The 25550-nt window shown below is 47.8% G+C and overlaps 1 protein-coding gene across 1 annotated transcript; it reads left to right on the plus strand.

Annotated features, from left to right (window-relative positions):
• The first annotated feature begins 3154 nt into the window (after positions 1–3154).
• Positions 3155–15042, plus strand: LOC142483094 (zymogen granule membrane protein 16-like). The gene is made up of 4 exons (XM_075583172.1): positions 3155–3245; positions 5019–5074; positions 13589–13721; positions 14595–15042. The coding sequence occupies exons 2-4, from the start codon at positions 5020–5022 to the stop codon at positions 14911–14913; spliced, it is 507 nt and encodes a 168-aa protein (XP_075439287.1). The 5' UTR covers positions 3155–3245; position 5019; the 3' UTR covers positions 14914–15042.
• Positions 15043–25550: the final 10508 nt, after the last annotated feature.

A 25550-nucleotide genomic window follows, 5' to 3' on the forward strand; every position in this document is an offset into this window, starting at 1 on the left:
GTCTTGGGGATCATCTATGTGTTCTTTGGTGAACATCAGACAAGCAGCAATGTTCTTTTTAGAGAGCAGTGGTTCCCTCCTGGCTGTCCTTCCATGAACACCATTCCTGTTCAGTCTTAAACATTCACATTAGCCGAGGTGAGAGTGGCCGGCAGACCCTTGGATGTTACTCTGGGGGTCTGTGCGACTTCTGGATGATTTGCCGGTTTGTTCTTGGAGAGATTTTGGTTAGGTGACCGCTCCCAGGTAGAGTGACTCTGGCCTTGAACTTTCCCCATTTGTCTGAGTGCGGATTGGTGGAGCCCCAAATACTTAGAAAGGGTTTGTAACCCTTTCTAGACTGACTAGTATCAATAACTGTTTTTCTGTTATATATATAATATGTGTGCGTATATGTGTGTGTATATGTGTATGTAGGTGTCACACTGCTCTGTGGTCTACTGTAGGCCTGACCTGCTTATAGTCCCAATAACGAGAAGCTAAGGTAAGAGGGAAGCAGAGGCAGCTGTTCTAATGCAAGAGAAAGAGTACGCAGTGTGTGTGCAGTGTGCGTGTGCGCGTGTATGTACGTGTGTACAGGCAGTGTGTGTGTATGTACATGTGTGTACAGGCAGTGTTTATGTACATGTGTGTTTATGTACATGTGTGTGTTTATGTACATGTGTGTGTGTTTATGTACATGTGTTTATGTACATGTGTGTGTGTTTATGTACATGTGAGTTTATGTACATGTGTGTACATGTGTGTGTGTTTATGTACATGTGTGTGAGCAGTGTGTGTGTGTATACGTGTGTGCAAGCAGTGTGTATATATACATGTGTACAAGCAGTATGTGGGCAGTGTGTGTATACATGTGTGCAAGCAGTGTGTGAGCAGCGTGTGTATATGTGTGTATATACATGTGTTTGAGCAGTGTGTATACATAAATGTGTACAAGCAGTGTGTGTGTGTATATGTGTGTGCAAGCAGTATGTGTATATACTGTACATGTGTACAAGCAGTGTGTGTGTATACGTGTGTGCAAGTTCTGGCAATGTATGCTGGCCGTGTGTGCTCGTCAAGCTGTGTGTGCGGGCAGTGTGTGTGTGTGTATGTACATGTGTGTGCGGGCAGTGTGTGTGTATGTACATGTGTTCGCAGGCAGTGTTTGTGCTTGGGGTGTGTGTGCATGTAGTGTGTGAATGTGTACGTGCGCGGGCAGTTTGTAGGTGTGTATGTGTGTATGCGTGGGCAGTGTTTGTGCGGGCAGTTTGTATATGTGTGTGTATGTGTGCGGGCAGTTTGTATCTGTGTATGGTGTGTGTATGGGCGTGTGTGTATATGGGGGGGGCAGTGTGTGTGTATGGGGTGTGTCTATATGGGGGCAGTGTGTGTGTGTATGGGGTGTGTGTGTATGGGGTGTGTGTGTGTGGGGGGGGGCAGCGAGTGTGCAGAGGAGTGTGTATCTGTGTGTGTGCAGGTAGTGTGTGTATGTGTGCGGGCAGTTTGTATGTGTGTATGGTGTGTGTGTATATGGGGGGAAGTGGGTGTGTATGGTGTGTGTATATGGGGGAAGTGGGTGTGTATGGGGTGTGTGTATAGGGGGCAGTGTGTGTGTATGGGGTGTGTGTGTGGGGGGGGGCAGCGAGTGTGCAGAGGAGTGTGTATCTGTGTGTGCAGGTAGTGTGTGTATGTGTGCGGGCAGTTTGTATGTGTGTATGGTGTGTGTATATGGGGGGAAGTGGGTGTGTATGGGGTGTGTGTATATGGGGGCAGTGTGTGTGTATGGGGTGTGTGTGTGTGGGGGGGGCAGCGAGTGTGCAGAGGAGTGTGTATCTGTGTGTGTGCAGGTAGTGTATGTGTGTGTGTATATGGGGGGAAGTGGGTGTGTATGGTGTGTGTATATGGGGGAAGTGGGTGTGTATGGGGTGTGTGTATATGGGGGCAGTGTGTGTGTATGGGGTGTGTGTGTGGGGGGGGGGCAGCGAGTGTGCAGAGGAGTGTGTATCTGTGTGTGTGCAGGTAGTGTGTGTATGTGTGCGGGCAGTTTGTATGTGTGTATGTGTGTATGGTATATGTGCACGGGGGGGGTGTATGGGCAGTTTGTATGTGTGTATTGGGTGTGTGTATATGGGGGCAGTGTGTGTATATGGGGGCAGTGTGTGTGTATGGGGTGTGTGTGGGGGGGGGGCAGCGAGTGTGCAGAGGAGTGTGTATCTGTGTGTGTGCAGGTAGTGTGTGTATGTGTGCGGGCAGTTTGTATGTGTGTATGGTGTGTGTGTGTGTGTGTGTGTATGGTGTGTGTGTATATGGGGGCAGTGTGTGTGTATGGTGTGTGTGTGTGTGGGGGGGGGGGCAGCGAGTGTGCAGAGGAGTGTGTATCTGTGTGTGTGCAGGTAGTGTGTGTATGTGTGCGGGCAGTTTGTATGTGTGTATGTGTGTATGGTATATGTGCACGGGGGGTGTGTGTGTGTGGGCAGTTTGTATGTGTGTATGGTGTGTGTGTATATGGGGGGAAGTGGGTGTGTATGGTGTGTGTATATGGGGGAAGTGGGTGTGTATGGGGTGTGTGTATATGGGGGCAGTGTGTGTGTATGGGGTGTGTGTGTATGGGGGGGACAGCGAGTGTGCAGAGGAGTGTGTATCTGTGTGTGTGCAGGTAGTGTGTGTATGTGTGCGGGCAGTTTGTATGTGTGTATGGTGTGTGTGTGTGTATATGGGGGGAAGTGGGTGTGTATGGGGTGTGTGTATATGGGGGCAGTGTGTGTGTATGGGGTGTGTGTGTGTGTGGGGGGCAGCGAGTGTGCAGAGGAGTGTGTATCTGTGTGTGTGCAGGTAGTGTGTGTATGTGTGTATGGTATATGTGCACGGGGGGTGTGTGTATGGGCAGTTTGTATGTGTGTATGGTGTGTGTGTATGGTGTGTGTGTATGGTGTGTGTGTATGGTGTGTGTGTATATGGGGGCAGTGTGTGTGTACGGGGTGTGTATGTGCTAAGTAAGAGATAGCCGTGCATCTGGCAGATAGCGCTTTCTCACAGGGCGGCTGATCGCCCTTTGTCCCTCCGGGACCTTATCCGGGTCACATTAACCCCGTCTCTGCCAGGTGCCCCGCAGAGTATCTCACCTTCCCCGTACTCACCGCTATACGGGGCTGGCGGGGGCTCAGCCCAGCAGCAGCTGGTACCTGTGTATAGAGAGGGAGCAATCCCCTATATATAGAGACAGAGAGAGGAGCCTGTATACACCGAGTGCAGACTGACACCAGGTGAGTGACTGACACCGAACCGGGACATAGAGCCTGACACCTCTAGGACTGGGAGGGAAAAGGGGTACAGAGCCTGCACCGCTAAGACTGGGAGGGAAAAGGGGTACAGAGCCTGCACCGCTAGGACTGGGAGGGCAGAGTGTACAGAACCTGCACCGCTAGGACTGGGAGGGAAAAGGGGTACAGAGCCTGCACCGCTAGGACTGGGAGGGCAGAGGGTACAGAACCTGCACCGCTAGGACTGGGAGGGAAAAGGGGTACAGAGCCTGCACCGCTAGGACTGGGAGGGAAAAGGGGTACAGAGTCTGCACCGCTAGGACTGGGAGGGAAAAGGGGTACAGAGCCTGCACCGCTAGGACTGGGAGGGAAAAGGGGTACAGAACCTGCACCGCTAGGACTGGGAGGGAAAAGGGGTACAGAGCCTGCACCGCTAGGACTGGGAGGGAAAAGGGGTACAGAGCCTGCACCGCTAGGACTGGGAGGGAAAAGGGGTACAGAGCCTGCACCGCTAAGACTGGGAGGGAAAAGGGGTACAGAGCCTGCACCGCTAGGACTGGGAGGGCAGAGTGTACAGAACCTGCACCGCTAGGACTGGGAGGGAAAAGGGGTACAGAGCCTGCACCGCTAGGACTGGGAGGGCAGAGGGTACAGAACCTGCACCGCTAGGACTGGGAGGGAAAAGGGGTACAGAGCCTGCACCGCTAGGACTGGGAGGGAAAAGGGGTACAGAGTCTGCACCGCTAGGACTGGGAGGGAAAAGGGGTACAGAGCCTGCACCGCTAGGACTGGGAGGGAAAAGGGGTACAGAACCTGCACCGCTAGGACTGGGAGGGAAAAGGGGTACAGAGCCTGCACCGCTAGGACTGGGAGGGAAAAGGGGTACAGAACCTGCACCGCTAGGACTGGGAGGGCAGAGGGTACAGAACCTGCACCGCTAGGACTGGGAGGGCAGAGGGTACAGAACCTGCACCGCTAGGACTGGGAGGGAAAAGGGGTACAGAGCCTGCACCGCTAGGACTGGGAGGGCAGAGGGTACAGAGCCTGCACCGCTAGGACTGGGAGGGCAGAGGGTACAGAACCTGCACCGCTAGGACTGGGAGGGCAGAGGGTACAGAACCTGCACCGCTAGGACTGGGAGGGCAGAGGGAACACAGCCTGACACCTCTAGGACTGGGAGGGCAGAGGATACAGAACCTGCACCTCTAGGACTGGGAGGGCATAGGGTACAGAACCTGCACCGCTAGGACTGGGAGGGCAGAGGGTACAGAACCTGCACCGCTAGGACTGGGAGGGCATAGGGTAAAGAACCTGCACCGCTAGGACTGGGAGGGCAGAGGGTACAGAACCTGCACCGCTAGGACTGGGAGGGCATAGGGTAAAGAACCTGCACCGCTAGGACTGGGAGGGCAGAGGGTACAGAACCTGCACCGCTAGGACTGGGACGGCAGAGGGAATACAGCCTGACACCTCTAGGACTGGGAGGGCAGAGGGTACAGAACCTGCACCTCTATGACTGGGAGGGCAGAGGGTACAGAACCTGCACCTCTAGGACTGGGAGGGCATAGGGTACAGAACCTGCACCGCTAGGACTGGGAGGGCAGAGGGAATACAGCCTGACACCTCTAGGACTGGGAGGGCAGAGGGAATACAGCCTGACACCTCTAGGACTGGGAGGGCAGAGGGTAAAGAGCATCAGAGCCTGACAATTTTAGGACCGGGTGATGGGGCTGCTGAGCCTAGAACCTCTAGGACTAGACACTGTGTTCTCCGCAGGATGCTGAGCCTGATCTGTGTGTGTTTCCTGCTGGGCTCCTCGTCAGCAGCGAGCAGTGAGTAACGACCAGTCATTATAATTATATATATATATACACACACACATACAAATATATATATATATACACACACACACACATACATATATATATATATATACACACACACATACATACATACAAATATATATATATATACACACACACACACATACATATATATATATATTATATATATATATAGTGAATAAATGAGAACAAGGCACTCCGTCAGGTAGATATAGGTGGGTGCAAATCCTATATAAATCAAATAGGCTATACGATACCGTGTGAGCGAATATCAGAGGCAGCACTCCAGAAAGTAGTCCAAAAAATTGTATTTAGTGTGACATATAAACCTATCTATTGGATGGGGCTTGCATTATTGATTGCGGCCTCACATATTATTAATGAACCCTACAGGATTTATTTTGTCTCTATACATTGGTTATCATCACTAATTACTGCTTATCTACCTCACTGATACCGTAGATGTCTTTGTGCTATGACACTCATTACTTTGCATAGCTAATATACACTACGATTGCCACCGCTATATATTGTCACGATATCTAATATGACATATGTTTTGCATCATAGCATAATGATTGCCTATATAGGCCTATTCAGTACTCTACCCACTATTGATGATATTTAGGCATTGTTGGGCATGTTGGTGCAATGCATTATTACACCGGTCTATTTACGTGGGTTAGCCCCTGCAAGACAATCAGTATATATATATACACACACACATACAAATATATATATACTAGCTGAGAGACCCGGCGTTGCCCGGGATGTAAATGCGTAATAGGTAGTATTATTTATAAATCGTGGAACAATAGGTGACTGTTTGTTGTAAAGGTTGGATAATAATATTGAAAAGAAAGATGGAAGAAAATGTAATACGATGTTGTATAAAAATGGTTTATTGTAACCACACCACAGTACAATGTATATTTTGGTGCCATAAGTGATGTAAAAATCTGAGTCGTGTGTCCTGCTAGGGTGTGAGGCGGCGGGTGGCGCGTGGGTTGTGAGTGCTGTCTGTGAGTGGGGGTCCTGCTAGGGTGTGAGGCGGCGGCTGGCGCGTGGGTTGTGAGTGCTGTCTGTGAGTGGGGGTCCTGCTAGGGTGTGAGGCGGTGGGTCAGTGATGTCGGGGGGTAGGGGCGGGAGGCAGCAGGTGTGTGTGGCGGCAGGTATGTGTCGAGTGTGGCGGGTGTCTGTTGAGTGCGTGCAGCGGCTGTGAGGCGGTGGGTGAAGGCGGGGGGTGGGAGGCGGTGGGAAGGGGGGTGGGAGGCGGTGGGAAGGGGGGTGGGAGGCGGTGGGAAGGGGGGGGGAGGCGGTGGGAAGGGGGGGGGAGGCGGTGGGAAGGGGGGGAGGGAGGCGGTGGGAAGGGGGGGGAGGCGGTGGGAAGGGGGGGTGGGAGGCGGTGGGAAGGGGGGGTGGGAGGCGGTGGGAAGGGGGGGTGGGAGGCGTGGGAAGGGGGGGTGGGAGGCGGTGTGAAGGGGGGTGGGAGGCGGTGGGAAGGGGGGGAGGGAGGCGGTGGGAAGGGGGGGGAGGCGGTGGGAAGGGGGGGTGGGAGGCGGTGGGAAGGGGGGGTGGGAGGCGGTGGGAAGGGGGGGTGGGAGGCGGTGGGAAGGGGGGGTGGGAGGCGGTGTGAAGGGGGGGAGGCGGTGGGAAGGGGGGGGAGGCGGTGGGAAGGGGGGGGAGGCGGTGGGGAAGGGGGGGGCGGTGGGAAGGGGGGGAGGCGGTGGGAAGGGGGGGGGGAGGCGGTGGGAAGGGGGGGGAGGCGGTGGGAAGGGGGGGTGGAGGGGAGGTGAAGGGGTGAACGGGGGGGGTGGAGGGGAGGTGGAGGGGGGGTGGAGGGGAGGTGAAGGGGGGGGAGTGGAAGGGAGGGGGGTGGAAGGGAGGTGAAGGGGGGGGTGGAAGGGAGGGGGGGTGGAGGGGAGGTGAAGGGGGGGTGGAGGGGGGGGAGGTAAATGGGGAGGTGAGGGGGGAGGTAAATGGGGAGGTGAAGGGGGGTGGAAGGGAGAAGTGGAGTGAGGGGAGGTGAAAGGGGGTGAGGGGAGGTGATGGGGGGTGAGGGGAGGTGATGGGGGGTGAGGGGTGGTGAAGGCCGCTCACTCACCCGTCCGGCAGGTCCCACGTGGATCTGAGGCGGGAGGCAGCGTGTTGTGGCCGCTCTCCCGCTGTGTCCCGGGCGCTCGCTCGCTCCCCCGCTGACTGTAGCGGCGCCGGAGGGGGGGGGGTATCGGGGAGACACTGACACTGGAGGGGAGGGGGGGTGGAGGGGAGGTGAAGGGGGGGTGGAGGGGAGGTGAAGGCCGCTCACTCACCCATCCGGCAGGTCCCACGTGGATCTGAGGCGGGAGGCAGCGTGTTGTGGCCGCTCCCCCGCTGTGTCCCGGGCGCCGCCATCTTGGGCACTCGGCGCCGCGAGGCAGCCTGCCTGGCCACTGGCTGTTCCCCCGCCGGGGAGGGGGTGAGTTGTAGCGCCGGTGAGGGGGGGGCATGTATATGTGTGGGGGGGGAGAGGTGGGAGATATAGAGGGGGGGTCTCGCACGGCCGCTGACACTGGGTGGGGGGGGGGGGGGCGCTGAAGGGGTAATAATAGTGTGTGTGTCCCGCTGACTGTAGCAGCGCCGGGGGAGGGGGGGGTCGGGGTGAAAACGCGGGAGACACGGGGAGAGGAGGAGGTGCGCGCGGGTGCTGCTAACTGTGAGCCCCGCTAATGTAGGTAACAGTGTGTGTGTGTGTGTGTGTGTGTGTGTGTGTGTCACTGTGTGTGTGTCTGTCATTGTGTGTGTGTGTGTGTCCCTGTGTGTGTGTGTCCCTGTGTGTGTGTGTCCCTGTGTGTGTGTGTCCCTGTGTGTGTGTGTCCCTGTGTGTGTGTGTCCCTGTGTGTGTGTGTCCCTGTGTGTCCTTTGGCCCGTCACTCCGCCTCAGGCCAATGAGAGGTGTGCGGGGGCGGGCCAAGGGACCAATCAGATTTCCCCTAGGGACACCGGACATCCAGCAGGCAGGCATGCATGCAGGCAGGCAGGCAGGCAAACATACAGTGCTTTCACTAATATAGTATAAGATATATATATAATATATATATATATATATATATATATACACACACACACACTTATATACAGCCAGAGAGGTCAGCAGCACATTGCAGAGATGTAATAACACGCAGAGAGATATAATAACACGCAGAGAGATATAATAACACGCAGAGAGATATAATAACACGCAGAGAGATATAATAACATACAGAGAGATATAATAACACGCAGAGAGATATAATAACACGCAGAGAGATATAATAACACGCAGAGATGTAATAACACGCAGAGAGATATAAGATATAATAACACGCAGAGAGATATAATAACACGCAGAGAGATTTAATAACACGCAGAGAGATATAATAACACGCAGAGAGATTTAATAACACGCAGAGAGATATAAGATATAATAACACGCAGAGAGATATAATAACACGCAGAGAGATTTAATAACACGCAGAGAGATATAATAACACGCAGAGAGATTTAATAACACGCAGAGAGATATAAGATATAATAACACGCAGAGAGATATAAGAACACGCAGCGATATGTAATAACACGCAGAGAGATATAATAACACGCAGAGAGATATAATAACACGCAGAGAGATATAAGATATAATAACACGCAGAGAGATATAATAACACGCAGAGAGATATAACAACACGCAGAGAGATATAATAACACAGAGTGATATAATAACATGCAGAGAGATATAATAACATGCAGAGAGATATAACAACACGCAGAGAGATATAACAACACGCAGAGAGACAATATAACAACACGCAGAGAGACGATATAACAACACGCAGAGAGATATAACAACACGCAGAGGGATATAACAACACGCAGAGGGATATAACAACACGCAGAGGGATATAACAACACGCAGAGGGATATAACAACACGCAGAGAGATAAGAACACGCAGAGAGATAAGAACACGCAGAGAGATATAAGAACACGCAGAGAGATATAAGAACATGCAGCGATATGTAATAACACGCAGAGAGATATAATAACATGCAAATATATAATAACACGCAGAGAGATGTAATAACACGCAGAGATATAACATGCAGAGCGATATAATAACACGCAGAGAGATATAATAACACGCAGAGCGATATAATAACACGCAGAGCGATATAATAACACGCAGAGCGATATAATAACACGCAGAGCGATATAATAACACGCAGAGCGATATAATAACACGCAGAGATATAATAACACGCAGAGATATAATAACACGCAGAGCGATATAACACGCAGAGCGATATAATAACACGCAGAGCGATATAATAACACGCCAAGTTATATAACATGCAGAGCAATATAATAACACGCAGAGATATAATAACATGCAGAGAGATATAATAACACGCAGAGAGATATAATAACACGCAGAGATGTAATAACACACAGAGAGATATAATAACACGCAGAGAGATATAAGATATAATAACACGCAGAGAGATATAATAACACGCAGAGAGATTTAATAACACGCAGAGAGATATAATAACACGCAGAGAGATTTAATAACACGCAGAGAGATATAAGATATAATAACACGCAGAGAGATATAATAACACGCAGAGAGATTTAATAACACGCAGAGAGATATAATAACACGCAGAGAGATTTAATAACACGCAGAGAGATATAAGATATAATAACACGCAGAGAGATATAATAACACGCAGAGAGATATAAGAACACGCAGAGAGATATAAGAACACGCAGAGAGATATAAGAACACGCAGCGATATGTAATAACACGCAGAGAGATATAATAACACGCAGAGAGATATAATAACACGCAGAGAGATATAAGATATAATAACACGCAGAGAGATATAATAACACGCAGAGAGATATAACAACACGCAGAGAGATATAATAACACAGAGTGATATAATAACATGCAGAGAGATATAATAACATGCAGAGAGATATAACAACACGCAGAGAGATATAACAACACGCAGAGAGACGATATAACAACACGCAGAGAGATATAACAACACGCAGAGGGATATAACAACACGCAGAGGGATATAACAACACGCAGAGGGATATAACAACACGCAGAGGGATATAACAACACGCAGAGAGATAAGAACACGCAGAGAGATAAGAACACGCAGAGAGATATAAGAACACGCAGAGAGATATAAGAACACGCAGCGATATGTAATAACACGCAGAGAGATATAATAACATGCAAATATATAATAACACGCAGAGAGATGTAATAACACGCAGAGAGATATAATAACACGCAGAGAGATATAATAACACGCAGAGCGATATAATAACACGCAGAGCGATATAATAACACGCAGAGAGATATAATAACACGCAGAGCGATATAATAACACGCAGAGCGATATAATAACACGCAGAGCGATATAATAACACGCAGAGCGATATAATAACACGCAGAGCGATATAATAACACGCAGAGCGATATAATAACACGCAGAGCGATATAATAACACGCAGAGCGATATAATAACACGCAGAGATATAATAACACGCAGAGATATAATAACACGCAGAGCGATATAACACGCAGAGCGATATAATAACACGCAGAGCGATATAATAACACGCAGAGCGATATAATAACACGCCAAGTGATATAACATGCAGAGCAATATAATAACACGCAGAGATATAATAACATGCAGAGATATAATAACACGCAGAGATATAATAACACGCCGAGTGATATAATAACACGCCGAGTGATATAATAACACGCAGAGATATAATAACACGCCGAGTGATATAATAACACGCAGAGCGATATAATAACGCACAGAGATATAATAACACGCAGAGATATAATAACACGCAGAGCGATATAACACGCAGAGCGATATAATAACACGCAGAGCGATATAATAACACGCCAAGTGATATAACATGCAGAGCAATATAATAACACGCAGAGATATAATAACATGCAGAGAGATATAATAACACGCAGAGAGATATAATAACACGCAGAGAGATATAAGATATAATAACACGCAGAGAGATATAATAACACGCAGAGAGATTTAATAACACGCAGAGAGATATAATAACACGCAGAGAGATTTAATAACACGCAGAGAGATATAAGATATAATAACACGCAGAGAGATATAATAACACGCAGAGAGATTTAATAACACGCAGAGAGATATAATAACACGCAGAGAGATTTAATAACACGCAGAGAGATATAAGATATAATAACACGCAGAGAGATATAATAACACGCAGAGAGATATAAGAACACGCAGAGAGATATAAGAACACGCAGAGAGATATAAGAACACGCAGCGATATGTAATAACACGCAGAGAGATATAATAACACGCAGAGAGATATAATAACACGCAGAGAGATATAAGATATAATAACACGCAGAGAGATATAATAACACGCAGAGAGATATAACAACACGCAGAGAGATATAATAACACAGAGTGATATAATAACATGCAGAGAGATATAATAACATGCAGAGAGATATAACAACACGCAGAGAGATATAACAACACGCAGAGAGACGATATAACAACACGCAGAGAGATATAACAACACGCAGAGGGATATAACAACACGCAGAGGGATATAACAACACGCAGAGGGATATAACAACACGCAGAGGGATATAACAACACGCAGAGGGATATAACAACACGCAGAGGGATATAACAACACGCAGAGAGATAAGAACACGCAGAGAGATAAGAACACGCAGAGAGATATAAGAACACGCAGAGAGATATAAGAACACGCAGCGATATGTAATAACACGCAGAGAGATATAATAACATGCAAATATATAATAACACGCAGAGAGATGTAATAACACGCAGAGATATAACATGCAGAGCGATATAATAACACGCAGAGAGATATAATAACACGCAGAGCGATATAATAACACGCAGAGCGATATAATAACACGCAGAGAGATATAATAACACGCAGAGCGATATAATAACACGCAGAGCGATATAATAACACGCAGAGCGATATAATAACACGCAGAGCGATATAATAACACGCAGAGCGATATAATAACACGCAGAGCGATATAATAACACGCAGAGATATAATAACACGCAGAGATATAATAACACGCAGAGCGATATAACACGCAGAGCGATATAATAACATGCAGAGCGATATAATAACACGCCAAGTGATATAACATGCAGAGCAATATAATAACACGCAGAGATATAATAACATGCAGAGATATAATAACACGCAGAGATATAATAACACGCCGAGTGATATAATAACACGCCGAGTGATATAATAACACGCAGAGATATAATAACACGCCGAGTGATATAATAACACGCAGAGCGATATAATAACGCACAGAGATATAATAACACGCAGAGATATAATAACACGCCGAGTGATATAATAACACGCAGAGCGATATAATAACACGCAGAGATATAATAACACGCAGAGCGATATAATAACGCACAGAGATATAATAACACGCAGAGATATAATAACACGCCGAGTGATATAATAACACGCAGAGCGATATAATAACACGCAGAGATATAATAACACGCCGAGTGATATAATAACACGCAGAGTGATATAATAACACGCAGAGATATAATAACACGCCGAGATATAATAACACGCGGAGTGATATAATAACGCGCGGAGTGATATAATAACGCGCGGAGTGATATAATAACGCGCGGAGTGATATAATAACACGCCGAGTGATGCACCAGGACCATGTGTCAGGACAGAGACAGAGAATGTTTGATTTGGGAATGATTAATAATCAGAGCTGAGAAACACAGACTCAAAAAGAAAATCTTCCTGATCAGCACTGATTAATATGTAATGAGTGATCAGCACTGATTAATATGTAATGAGTGATCAGCACTGATTAATATGTAATGAGTGATCAGCACTGATTAATATGTAATGAGTATTCAGCACTGATTAATATGTAATGAGTGATCAGCACTGATTAATATGTAATGAGTGATCAGCACTGATTAATATGTAATGAGTGATCAGCACTGATTAATATGTAATGAGTGATTAGCACTGATTAATATGTAATGAATGATCAGCAATTAATAACCCATAATGTGATGCATAACACATAATTTACTCCCTTCTTAAATCCCCCCCTTTCTGTCACCCTCCCTCTCACTCCTCCTCTCATGTTCTCCCCCCCTTCTGTCACCCTCCCTCTCACTCCTCCTCTCATGTTCTCCCCCCTTCTGTCACCCTCCCTCTCACTCCTCCTCTCATGTTCTCCCCCCCTTCTGTCACCCTCCCTCTCACTCCTCCTCTCATGTTCTCCCCCCCTTCTGTCACCCTCCCTCTCACTCCTCCTCTCATGTTCTCCCCCCCCCTTCTGTCACCCTCCCTCTCACTCCTCCTCTTCTCCCCCTCTCAGTTGAGTCCCGTCTCTCCTCCTTTGCGGGGGAGTATGGATCAGGTGGGGGCACCGCCTTCTCCTTTTCTGGGGAACAACTGAATGGACCAATCACAGCCCTCCGAGTGCGCGAGAGCCCGAGTCATATCGTAGGGTGAGAGCCCGCAAAGCGTTGCTCCCTTCCCCCTCCCCCGCAGAGCGTCGCTCCCTTCCCCCTCCCCCGCAGAGCGTCGCTCACTTCCCCGTCCCCCGCAGAGCGTTGCTCACTTCCCCCTCCCACCTCCCCGTAGTGTCTTCCCTCCCTCCACCACAGCGCGTCTCTCCCTTCCACCCCTTCCACCCTCTCCTGCAGTCTCCCCCTCCCCTGCAGCATGTCTCTACTTTCCCCCTCTCCCCCGCAGTGCGTCTCTCCCTTCTCCCCTGCCCGCAGCGAGTCTCTCTTCTCCCCTGCAGCGCGTCTCTCCCTTCTATCCTCCCCTGCAGAGCATCCCTCCCTCCTACCTGCAGCGCATCTCTCCCCCACAGCGCATCTCTCCCCCACAGCGCATCTCTCCCTTCTCTCCCCCGCAGCGCATCTCTTCCTTCTCCTCTCTTCCCCGCAGCACATCTCTCCCTTCTCCTCTCCCCCGCAGCTCATCTTTCCCTTCTCCCCTCCCCTGCCGCACATCCCTTCTCTTCTCCCCCGCAGCGCGCCTCTCTCTTCTCCCCCGCAGCTCGCCTCTCCCTTCTCCCCTGCAGAATGTCACTCCCCCCTCTCCTGAAGAGCATCCCTCCCTCCTTCATTGCAGAGCGTCCTTCCTCCCCTGCAGAGCGTCGCTCCCTCCTCCCCTGCAGAGCGTCGCTCCCTCCTCCCCTGCAGAGCGTCCTTCCTCCCCTGCAGAGCGTCGCTCCCTCCTCCCCTGCAGAGCGTCGCTCCCTCCTCCCCTGCAGAGCGTACTTCCTCCCCTGCAGAGCGTCGCTCCCTCCTCCCCTGCAGAGCGTTGCTCCCTCCTCCCCCACAGAGTATCTCTCCTTACCCCCCCTCCAGCCTGCAGTTCCGGTACGGCACTGTGTGGGGCCCGTATTACGGGTACACGGTGGGCACCCAGTTCGAGGTGACGCTGTTCCCGGGAGAGAACATCACGCAGGTGTCGGGGAAGGCGTCCCCCTACGTGAACGAGCTGCTCTTCGTGACGAGCCGCGGGCGCCTGCTCCGCTTCGGGCAGCCTTCCGGTACCAGCTTTAACGACTTCCCGCTCTTCGAGGGCACGGCCCTGAGATACGTCAGCGGGCGCTACTCCACCGTCATACTCAGCATCGGCTTCCACTGGGGGGCGCAGCCCAGCTGCGTGCACTGCAAAGACTAGTCCTAGAGGTGCCAGTTACTGACCTGTACACCCACCCACGGATATTCAGCCTGGTCTCCCCCTGGCCTCTCTAATCCAAGAGGGGTGTCGGGGACCTGTGGTATAGAAAATAAAGACTGATTTCTCTCATTCTCAGCGCACTTTCTTATTGGTCTAAACTCGGAAACCTTCCGCTTATTACAGCAGCCGAGATACTGTCTGTCTGTCCGTGTATCTATCTGTCCATCTATCTGTATATCACTCTGTGTATCTGTATATCACTCGGTGTATCTATCTGTCCATCTATCTGTATATCACTCTGTGTATCTGTATATCACTCGGTGTATCTATCTGTATATCACTCTGTGTATCTGTATATCACTCGGTGTATCTATCTGTCCATCTATCTGTATATCACTCTGTGTATCTGTATATCACTCGGTGTATCTATCTGTCCATCTATCTGTATATCACTCTGTGTATCTGTATATCACTCGGTGTATCTATCTGTATATCACTCTGTGTATCTGTATATCACTCGGTGTATCTATCTGTCCATCTATCTGTATATCACTCTGTGTATCTGTATATCACTCGGTGTATCTATCTGTCCATCTATCTGTATATCACTCGGTGTATCTATCTATCCATCTATCTGTATATCTATATATCACTCTGTGTATCTATATATCTATCTGTGTATCTATCTCTCTGTGTATCTATCCATCGATCTATCTCTCTCTCTCTGTGTATCTATCTATTCATCCATCTGTGAATCTATCTGTGTATATATCTATCCATCTATCTGTGTGTGTGTATGTATCCTCCGTCTGTCTGTCTGTGTATCCATCCAGCAATCCATCTATCTGTGTATCTGTCTATCATCTATGTATCTACTGTATATCTTTCTGTATTTATCATCTATGTATCTAGTGGAGCCCCACTGTATCTATCTATTTGTAACCCCCTGTGACATGCAATCAACACCCTCCCACTGCCCCCTGGCAGGTTTCTCTCCGGTGTGCTAGGAACATGTGACTGATGATGGACATAAGAGCAGCCAATAACAGAGACAGTGGAAGAGGTGGGACTAAGGGAGAAGAGCCTTTAAGGGGGATGTGCATGAGACGTATGTAAGTCAGATCTGCACGAGCCTGAATGTCTTCTGGCACAATTGAGAGTGACCCGACTCCCGTGGATAGTGACCTGAGAGTTGCCTTCGTGATGGCAGTATAGTGTGTGCGAGAGGCTAGCACATTCACGCCAGGAAAGTGCACGGAGCATCGAGCGCTGGCATATGGGACCCTCAACGGCTGCAATTACAGTGCTACTGAAGCACCTGTGTGAAGTCCAAGCCTGCAACACTTTAGTGCATTAAGAGTTCCCACTGTGTCCGGCACCATTATATAGGTATATACCCAGGGTTGGGGGGCCCACTCTCAACTGACACCAATACAAACCTATCCATCCATCTCCATGATATAGTATTACTTATCCATCCATCTGACTCTGGCCTCTAGCATTGATATAAGTTAGTATGTTTGAATATGAAAAGGTGTTTTTTTTTTCCCCTATTAACTCTATGCTGCTAATTGACCAACTGGAACAAGCTGATTTATTGGGGAGGGGAAGGGTCATGTGACTGCTTTAAACTGAGACCCTTCCAAAAGGGGTGTAGCTATCCTGATCAGACAAGGCACCCCATTCAATCATATCAAAACAACAGCGGACCCAGAAGGTAGATTTCTAGTGGTGTATGGCTCTTTAGCGGGCTCGACAATTGCCCTGATCAATGTATACGCCCCAAACGAAAACCAAATTGAATTCCTACAGACTGTTCTCGAGGGCGTCGACCCGGGATATCTATCCTCGATGATAGTGGGAGGAGACCTAAATATGGTGCTAAACCCCACCGAGGATAGATCAACCACGATGGGACCCCCCCGCACAACCCACTCCCAGATCAAAGGGAAAAGGTTTAGGGGAATTCTAAGCGAATTTTCATTAGTGGACATATGGAGATCCCAGCATCAGGGCCAGAGAGACTATACTTTTTACTCAGCTCCTCACCAGACTTATTCTCGAATAGATTATTTCCTGACCACAAAAAACGTACTGGCGGCAACCACTGATTCAGACATTGGCTCTATCACCTGGTCGGATCACGCCCCAATCACCTTGACATTAACACTCCCCTTTGAAAAAACAACAAATTACTCTTGGAGACTTAACGATTCGCTATTAAATCACCCAGAGATAGAAAGGGAAATAAGAGCCTCACTTAAGGACTATTTCTTTTTCAACACAGGTACAGTCTCCTCTCCAGCAATCCTATGGGAAGCCCATAAGGCAAACATCAGAGGGAAAATCATCTCCATCGCCTCCCATAGGAAAAAAGCCCGCCTAATACAAATCAAGGAACTAACCGATAACATTAAAACAATAGAGCAAGCCCATAAGGCAGACCCTACAAAAAAACTATATAAACAATTGCTTGCAGCTAGATCAAAACTTAGGCAAATTCAGCTGGAGGATGTGGAAAAGGCCCTTAAATGGACAAACCAACTGTACTACGACAAAGGGAACAAGGCTGACAGACTCTTAGCAAGTAAACTAAGAGGGGTGCAAAAGCGATCCCAAATAACAGCTATCAAAAGTAAATCTGGTGAGATACAATATAGTGAGAATAAAATCGCAGAAGAATTCACTAAATACTACACGGAGTTATATAACCTCAGATCCAAAAATGACCGCTCTCCACCAATAACCATAGAAAATATAACACAATATCTGAATAAATGCCAACTCCCCACCTTAACGGAGGAGGAAAACACAGTCCTCAATGCTGAGATTACAAAAGAGGAACTGGAAATGGCGGTCAAATCATTAAAGATCACCAAGTCTCCCGGCCCTGACGGTTTCACCAATGTTTACTATAAAAGATTCCTGCCCACACTATCCAAACATCTTCTAGCTACATTTAACCATTTCTTGGAAGGGAATCAGATTCCCGCATCAATGTCTCTAGCCAATCTGGCCATTATTCATAAGGACGGCAGAGACCCGATGCAGTGTGGAAGCTATCGTCCAATCTCCCTACTTAACAGTGATCTCAAACTATATAGTAAAATTCTGGCTAACAGATTAAATCCCATCTTACCGAGGCTCATAAATATAGATCAAGTCGGATTCGTAATGGGCAGACAAGCCTCAGATAATACTCGGAAGATAATCAATATAATTGAGCATGTCCACCTCTCGGGGACCAAAGCACTTTTATTAAGCCTAGACGCAGAGAAGGCGTTCGATAGGATAAACTGGCAATTCCTGGACCAAACTATGCGTAAATTCGGCTTCAAAGACGCATACCTAGAGGGGGTCCGCAGATTATACCACAACCCATCAGCAACGGTAAAATTACCTGGCGGCAATAACCAGAGGTTCGAGATTACAAATGGTACTCGACAGGGGTGCCCCTTATCTCCTCTCCTCTTTGCACTAACCATAGAACCGCTGGCATCAGCAATAAGGCTCAATAGAGACATCCAGGGAATAGAAATTGGACAAAGGCAGCACAAAATATCCCTATTTGCTGATGATGTCATATTAACCCTCTCCAAACCTCAAATCTCCCTACCCAACCTTCATAAAGAACTCCATGAATTTGGACAAATTTCAGGATATAAAATAAACCAAGACAAATCGGAGGCCCTGAATCTAAGCCTGCCAGAGCCAGAGGTGAAACTCCTCAAATTAAATTTTGACTATCGTTGGAGCTCCTCCTGTATCAAATACTTGGGAGTTAAGATATCGAGGACTTACCAAACTCTTTACCAACATAACTATCCGGCACTGCTCAAAAAAATCAAACAAGATCTAAACAAATGGGGAGGATACCAAATATCATGGATCGGGAGGATGGTCTCGGTTAAAATGAACATACTCCCTAGATTGCTATATTACTTCCAGACACTCCCGGTCCCCATCCCTGGCTCAGAATTAAAGAATATTCAAAAATCAATTTTCCACTTTATTTGGCAAGGTAAAAAACCTAGAGTCGCCAAAACGGTTCTTCTGGCCCCAAGGGGGAGAGGAGGACTAGGAGTCCCAGACGTGTCAAGATACTACCTGGCTGCACAACTGCGACAGGCGGTGGTCTGGAACACTAGCCCGAAACAATGCTGCTGGCTAGGTATAGAAACACATTATGCCGGGACGCCCTCACTGCCAGCTTGCCTTTGGTCCATGAGTAAGGAAGACATGCCAAGTAACAAATTCCAATTAGGCCCAATGAGACACACCTGGGAAATTTAGACGAAGTGCAGATATAAATTTAAGCTCATGTCACCTCACTCCCAACTTACACCAATCCACAAAAACCCAAAATTCCCACCTGGATGTGAGCCCAGACAATTTGACCAATTTGAAACCAAAAATATCAGAGCAATTGTTGACCTCCTGAGCTTTGGGCAGTTCCTGAGTTTTCTAAATCTACGGACCAAATATGAACTAAGAGACCTAAACGTAAAGCCCCTCTACAATCCCTGACTGATATCACCCAATTTCTTGGCTCCATTTCCTCTCTGAATGAGAAGAGTGAGCTGCTAGTTCTTGGAGATTTCAACTTCAATTGGCTTGACCCTAAAAACCACAAAATCCAGATACAACTCAAGTCACTTAACCTATCACATCTCATTTCCCAACCCACACGGACAAACCTGAAATCGCATAACCATTCCTTGCTAGACTAGATTCTCTCCTCAAACCCCAGCAGAATCCAATCCTCTGGCATCCTTCCTGACATTTTCAGTGACCATGCAATAGTGTACTGTGTAAGGAAAATTAAAACGCCCCAATCAAGCCCTAAAGTTCTCCTCACTAGAACATTTAAAAACTTTAACCCACAACAGTTTCTGGATGACCTTACCAACTGCCCATGGCACAGAATTGATTTAATTCCCGACCCTGATTCTGCGCTCGATTATTTCCAATCCGAGTTCTTAAAACTCTGCGATACCCATGCTCCACTACGCAAAATAAGGGTACGGGGGGCCCACCTTCCATGGGTTACAACTGACCTTATTGCACTCTACCAGCTCAGGGATACCTTGTGGAAAAGCTACAAAGTAACTGGCACTACCAAGGATCTCAATCACTACAGATGCATGCGGAACATGTGCACAAGGCAAACAAGGCATGCAAAAGCACAATATTACTCTGACAATCTCCACCAAAATACAACAAACCCAGCTAACTTCTGGAAGGTTATCAACAATATATTCCAGCCTCCTAACCATCAACAAACAAGTAATATCACTAAGGGGGATATTACTCTGACAAACCCCACTGACATTGCAAATGCATTCAATGATTACTTTGTGGGGTGTGCCACTAACTTATTAGCAAAACGCAGCCCAAACCACAAACCTGAATCTCATCCTGGGAGTACTCCTATAGTCCCACCCCCTCCAAACACTGCCCACAATTTTCAATTTGGCCCAGTATCTGAAGAGGAGATTATACAAGCGCTCCTCAAACTAAAACTAAGCAGCCAATGTGTACCTGACTTACTACAATCTAGGTTCCTACGACTTGGTGCCCCAGCCATTGCCAAACCAATTGCGTCCATAGTCAACTCTATCTTGTCTGCCGGCCATATCCCTAAGACCTGGAAAACTGCCAGAGTTGTCCCAATCTTCAAAAGTGGGGACAAAAACACTGTCTCAAACTACAGGCCAATCTCACTTCTCCCAATTCTATCCAAAGTCATGGAAAAATGTGTCCACTCCCAATTAAGCGATTTCTATACCAAGACAAATTTCCCTAGCCAATTCCAATCTGGGTTTCGTCCCAAACACTCCACCGTAACTACCCTGCTAAAAGTTTGCAATGAAATCCAGTGTGGAATGGAACGGGGACAACTCACTGGTGCAGTATTCCTAGATTTTGCAAAGGCTTTTGACACAGTTGATCATGCTATCCTGCTTAACAAACTCCAGAGCTCTGGAATAGGGAAGCATGCTTAAACTGGTTTCAGTACTACCTATCAGGAAGATCCCAACATGTGTCCATCTCAGGCTCTAACTCCAACCCCCTGGATATCACCTGTGGTGTCCCGCAAGGCTCTGTTCTGGGGGCCCCTACTCTTCTCAGTGTTCATTAATGATCTTCCCACAGCTTGTAAGGAAGCCTCAATACACATGTATGCAGACAACACAATCCTATATGCACACAGCCATAGCCTCTCTGACCTTCAACACATACTTCAGCCTGACTTTTTGAGACTCGAAAACTGGATTTCCCAAAACAAACTGTTTTTAAACACTGACAAGACTGTAACAATGGTATTTGGGACCAAGACTAAATTTTTAAAGCTTCCAGTGACTGAGCTCCTGATTAGAACCAACGCTAAAACCACCCTAACCCCTGTCACTAGTTTTAAATACCTGGGCTTATGGTTTGACTCCCACTTAACATTCGGGATGCACATTGATACCCTGACAACCAAGACCTATGCCAAACTAGGGGTACTTTACAGGAACAAATCCTCCCTAAGTCTCCTGGTCAGAAAGCGTATCGCACAGCAGATGCTAATGCCAATTATTGATTATGGAGACATAGTATATGGCTCGGCACCTCAAACCCACCTTAGCAAACTTGACACCCTCTACAATTCAATTTGTTGTTTCTTTCTCCAATGCAACTACAACACACATCACTGCGAAATGCTCAAAGAACTAGATTGGTCATCACTAGAGTCTAGGCGCAAAGTTCACCTTTCCTGTCTTGCCTTTAAATTCTTCATGGGCAAGCTACCCAGCTACCTGAACAAGCTCCTCACCCCTACCACTTGCAGCACCTATCACCTGAGATCAGACTCCAAAAGACTCTTCATGGTCCCAAGGCTCAACAAAGTATCCGGACGTTCCTCCTTCTCCTACCGTGCACCCCAAAACTGGAACAACCTACCAGAGACTCTCACATCCAGCACCAGTTTAAGTTCTTTCAAAACTAAGGCTGTCTCACACTTTAACCTGGTCTGTAACTGTTTCATACGCCCATAATATATATTTTCTTTAACTGTGCACGCAATGTCTTGTATATAATGTATACCCTGTTCATTTATGTAACTGTATTTGTAACCATGTATTATTTGTTTTACTCTGTGCCCAGGACATACTTGAAAACGAGAGGTAACTCTCAATGTATTACTTCCTGGTAAAATATTTTATAAATAAATAAATAAATCTATCTCCATGATATAGTATTACCTATCCATCCATCTCCATGATATAGTATTACCTATCCATCCATCTCCATGATATAGTATTACCTATCCATCCATCTATCTCCATGACATAGTATTACCTATCCATCTATCTCCATGATATAGTATTATCTATCCATCTATCTCCATGATATAGTATTACCTATCCATCCATCTCCATGATATAGTATTACCTATCCATCCATCTCCATGATATAGTATTACCTATCCATCCATCTCCATGATATAGTATTACCTATCCATCTATCTCCATGATATAGTATTATCTATCCATCCATCTCCATGATATAGTATTACCTATCCATCCATCCATCTCCATGATATAGTATTACCTATCCATCCATCTCCATGATATAGTATTACCTATCCATCTATCTCAATGATACAGTATTACCTATCCATCCATCTCCGTGATATAGTATTACCTATCCATCTATCTATCTCCATGATATATTATTACCTATCCATCCATCTCCATGATATATTATTACCTATCCATCCATCTCCATGATATAGTATTACCTATCCATCCATCTATCTCCATGATATAGTATTACCTATCCATCCATCTCCATGATATATTATTACCTATCCATCCATCTATCTCCATGATATAGTATTACCTATCCATCCATCTATCTCCCTGATATAGTATTACCTATCCATCCATCTCCATGATGTAGTATTACCTATCCATCCATCTCCATGATATAGTATTACCTATCCATCTATCTCCATGATATAGTATTACCTCCTCCATCCATCTCCATGATATAGTATTACCTATCCATCCATCTATCTCCATGATATAGTATTACCTATCCATCCATCTGCCTAATATAGTATTACCTATCCATCCATCTCCATGATATAGTATTACCCATCCATTCATCTCCATGATATAGTATTACCTATCCATCCATCTCATGATATAGTATTACCTATCCATCCATCTCATGATATAGTATTATCTATCCATCCATCTCATGATATAGTATTACCTATCCATCCATCTATCTCCCTGATATAGTATTACCTATCCATCTATCTCCATGACATAGTATTACCTATCCATCCATCTCCATGATATAGTATTACCTATCCATCCATCTCCATGATATAGTATTACCTCCTCCATCCATCTCCATGATATAGTATTACCTATCCATCCATCTCCATGATATAGTATTACCTCCTCCATCCATCTCCATGATATAGTATTACCTCCTCCATCCATCTCCATGATATAGTATTACCCATCCATCCATCTCCATGATATAGTATTACCTATCCATCTATCTATCTATATTATATATTATTACCTGTCAGGATCCACGATCCGCAACGTACTCGACGCACCCAGCACTTACCCCCACCTCTGATTGGGTCCTCCGCTCCTTCTGTCATCCGTGATGCGACCCTTCCTCCACCCGGCATCAGCCGCCATCCCAGGGACGCGTGCAGATCCCGCGCGGAGGTATATACACTGCCATCTGGACCTGCCTCAAGGTTGCGCCCACACGGTGACGTCACTGGCGCGCAGCGCGAGCACAGCACGCCAGCACGGCGTCACTCACCATCATCATGGACCCTTCCCACACCCGTCTCCTGCTCCGGGACTGCCTCCTCTCTGCTTCTTCCTCATTGTGCCTGTCTCCTTTATATGCTCAGCCTGGCAATTGCCAGTCACACTGGCATTTCGGCTGAGCATAAACCTTTGTTTGTTCGAAGTGTTCACCGCTACCCCGGCCTCCACAGTCCTGTCTTGTGCTCCGGTTCCTAGTTCCTCTGTTTCTGACCTCGGCTACTCTTTTGGACTCCGCTCTTCTAAACTCCTGACCCCGGCTACCAACGACGATCCGCACCTCTCCAACACCGACCTCGGCAAAATACCATGACGATCCGCATCTCTCCAACACCGACCTCGGCAAAGTACCACGACGCTCCGCATCTCTCCAACACCGACCTCGGCAAAATACCATGACGATCCGCATCTCTCCAACACCGACCTCGGCAAAATACCATGACGATCCGCATCTCTCCAACACCGACCTCGGCAAAGTACCACAACGATCCGCTCCTCTCCAACACCGACCTCTGCAAAGTACCACGACGATCCGCATCTCTCCAATCCCGACCTCGGCAAAGTACCACGACGATCCGCATCTCTCCAATCCCGACCTCGGCAAAGTACCACGACGATCCGCTCCTCTCCAACACCGACCTCTGCAAAGTACCACGACGATCCGCTCCTCTCCAACACCGACATCGGCAAAGTACCACGACGATCCGCATCTCTCCAATCCCGACCTCGGCAAAGTACCACGACGATCCGCTCCTCTCCAACACCGACATCGGCAAAGTACCACGACGATCCGCTCCTCTCCAACACCGACATCGGCAAAGTACCACGACGATCCCCATCTCTCCAATCCCGACCTCGGCAAAGTACCACGACGATCCGCATCTCTCCAATCCCGACGTCGGCAAAGTACCACGACGATCCGCACCTCTCCAACACCGACCTTGGCAAAGTACCACGACGATCCCCATCTCTCCAATCCCGACCTCTGCAACGTACCACGACGATCCGCACCTCTCCAATCCCGACCTCGGCAAAGTACCACGACGACCCGCACCTCTCCAATCCCGACCTCGGCAAAGTACCACGACGATCCGCACCTCTCCAACACCGATATCGGCAAAGTACCACGACGACCCGCACCTCTCCAATCCCGACATCGGCAAAGTACCACGACGATCCACTGCTCTCCAATCCCGACCTCGGCAAAGTACCACGACGATCCACTGCTCTCCAATCCCGACCTCGGCAAAGTACCACGACGATCCGCTCCTCTCCAACACCGACATCGGCAAAGTACCACGACGATTCGCACCTCTCCAATCCCGACCAAGGCAAAGTACCACGACGATCCGCACCTCTCCAACACCGACATCGGCAAAGTACCACGACGATCCGCACCTCTCCAACACCGACCTCGGCAAAGTACCACGACGATCCACTGCTCTCCAATCCCGACCTCGGCAAAGTACCACGACGATCCGCTCCTCTCCAACACCGACCTCGGCAAAGTACCACGACGATCCGCTCCTCTCCAACACCGATATCGGCAAAGTACCACGACGATCCGCTCCTCTCCAATCCCAACCCAGGTGATCGCATGATCTGGGATCAGGACAGGGAGACCTGGGGGTATAAATACCGCTATGTCCTGGAGAATACTATGAATACTGTAGGTATGTCTAGGGGCCACTGGTGTAACGGGTGCTCACCACAAACAGGACAGGACCGCGAGGCTGAGGTGGGGATGTTGGTAACCACTGACCTGCAACCGAGCAGCCACGTCCG

This window comes from Ascaphus truei, unplaced genomic scaffold, assembly GCF_040206685.1.
Source record: "Ascaphus truei isolate aAscTru1 unplaced genomic scaffold, aAscTru1.hap1 HAP1_SCAFFOLD_295, whole genome shotgun sequence".
NCBI classification, from domain to species: domain Eukaryota; kingdom Metazoa; phylum Chordata; class Amphibia; order Anura; family Ascaphidae; genus Ascaphus; species Ascaphus truei.

Excerpts from the sequence above, each read along its gene's own strand:
- LOC142483094 (XM_075583172.1), top strand. The coding sequence starts at position 5,020 with ATGCTGAGCCTGATCTGTGTGTGTTTCCTGCTGGGCTCCTCGTCAGCA. Across the intron at positions 5,075-13,588 it reads CTCCTCGTCAGCAGCGAGCA|TTGAGTCCCGTCTCTCCTCC; the intron begins GTGAGTAACGAC and ends TCCCCCTCTCAG. Across the intron at positions 13,722-14,594 it reads AGCCCGAGTCATATCGTAGG|CCTGCAGTTCCGGTACGGCA; the intron begins GTGAGAGCCCGC and ends CCCCCCCTCCAG.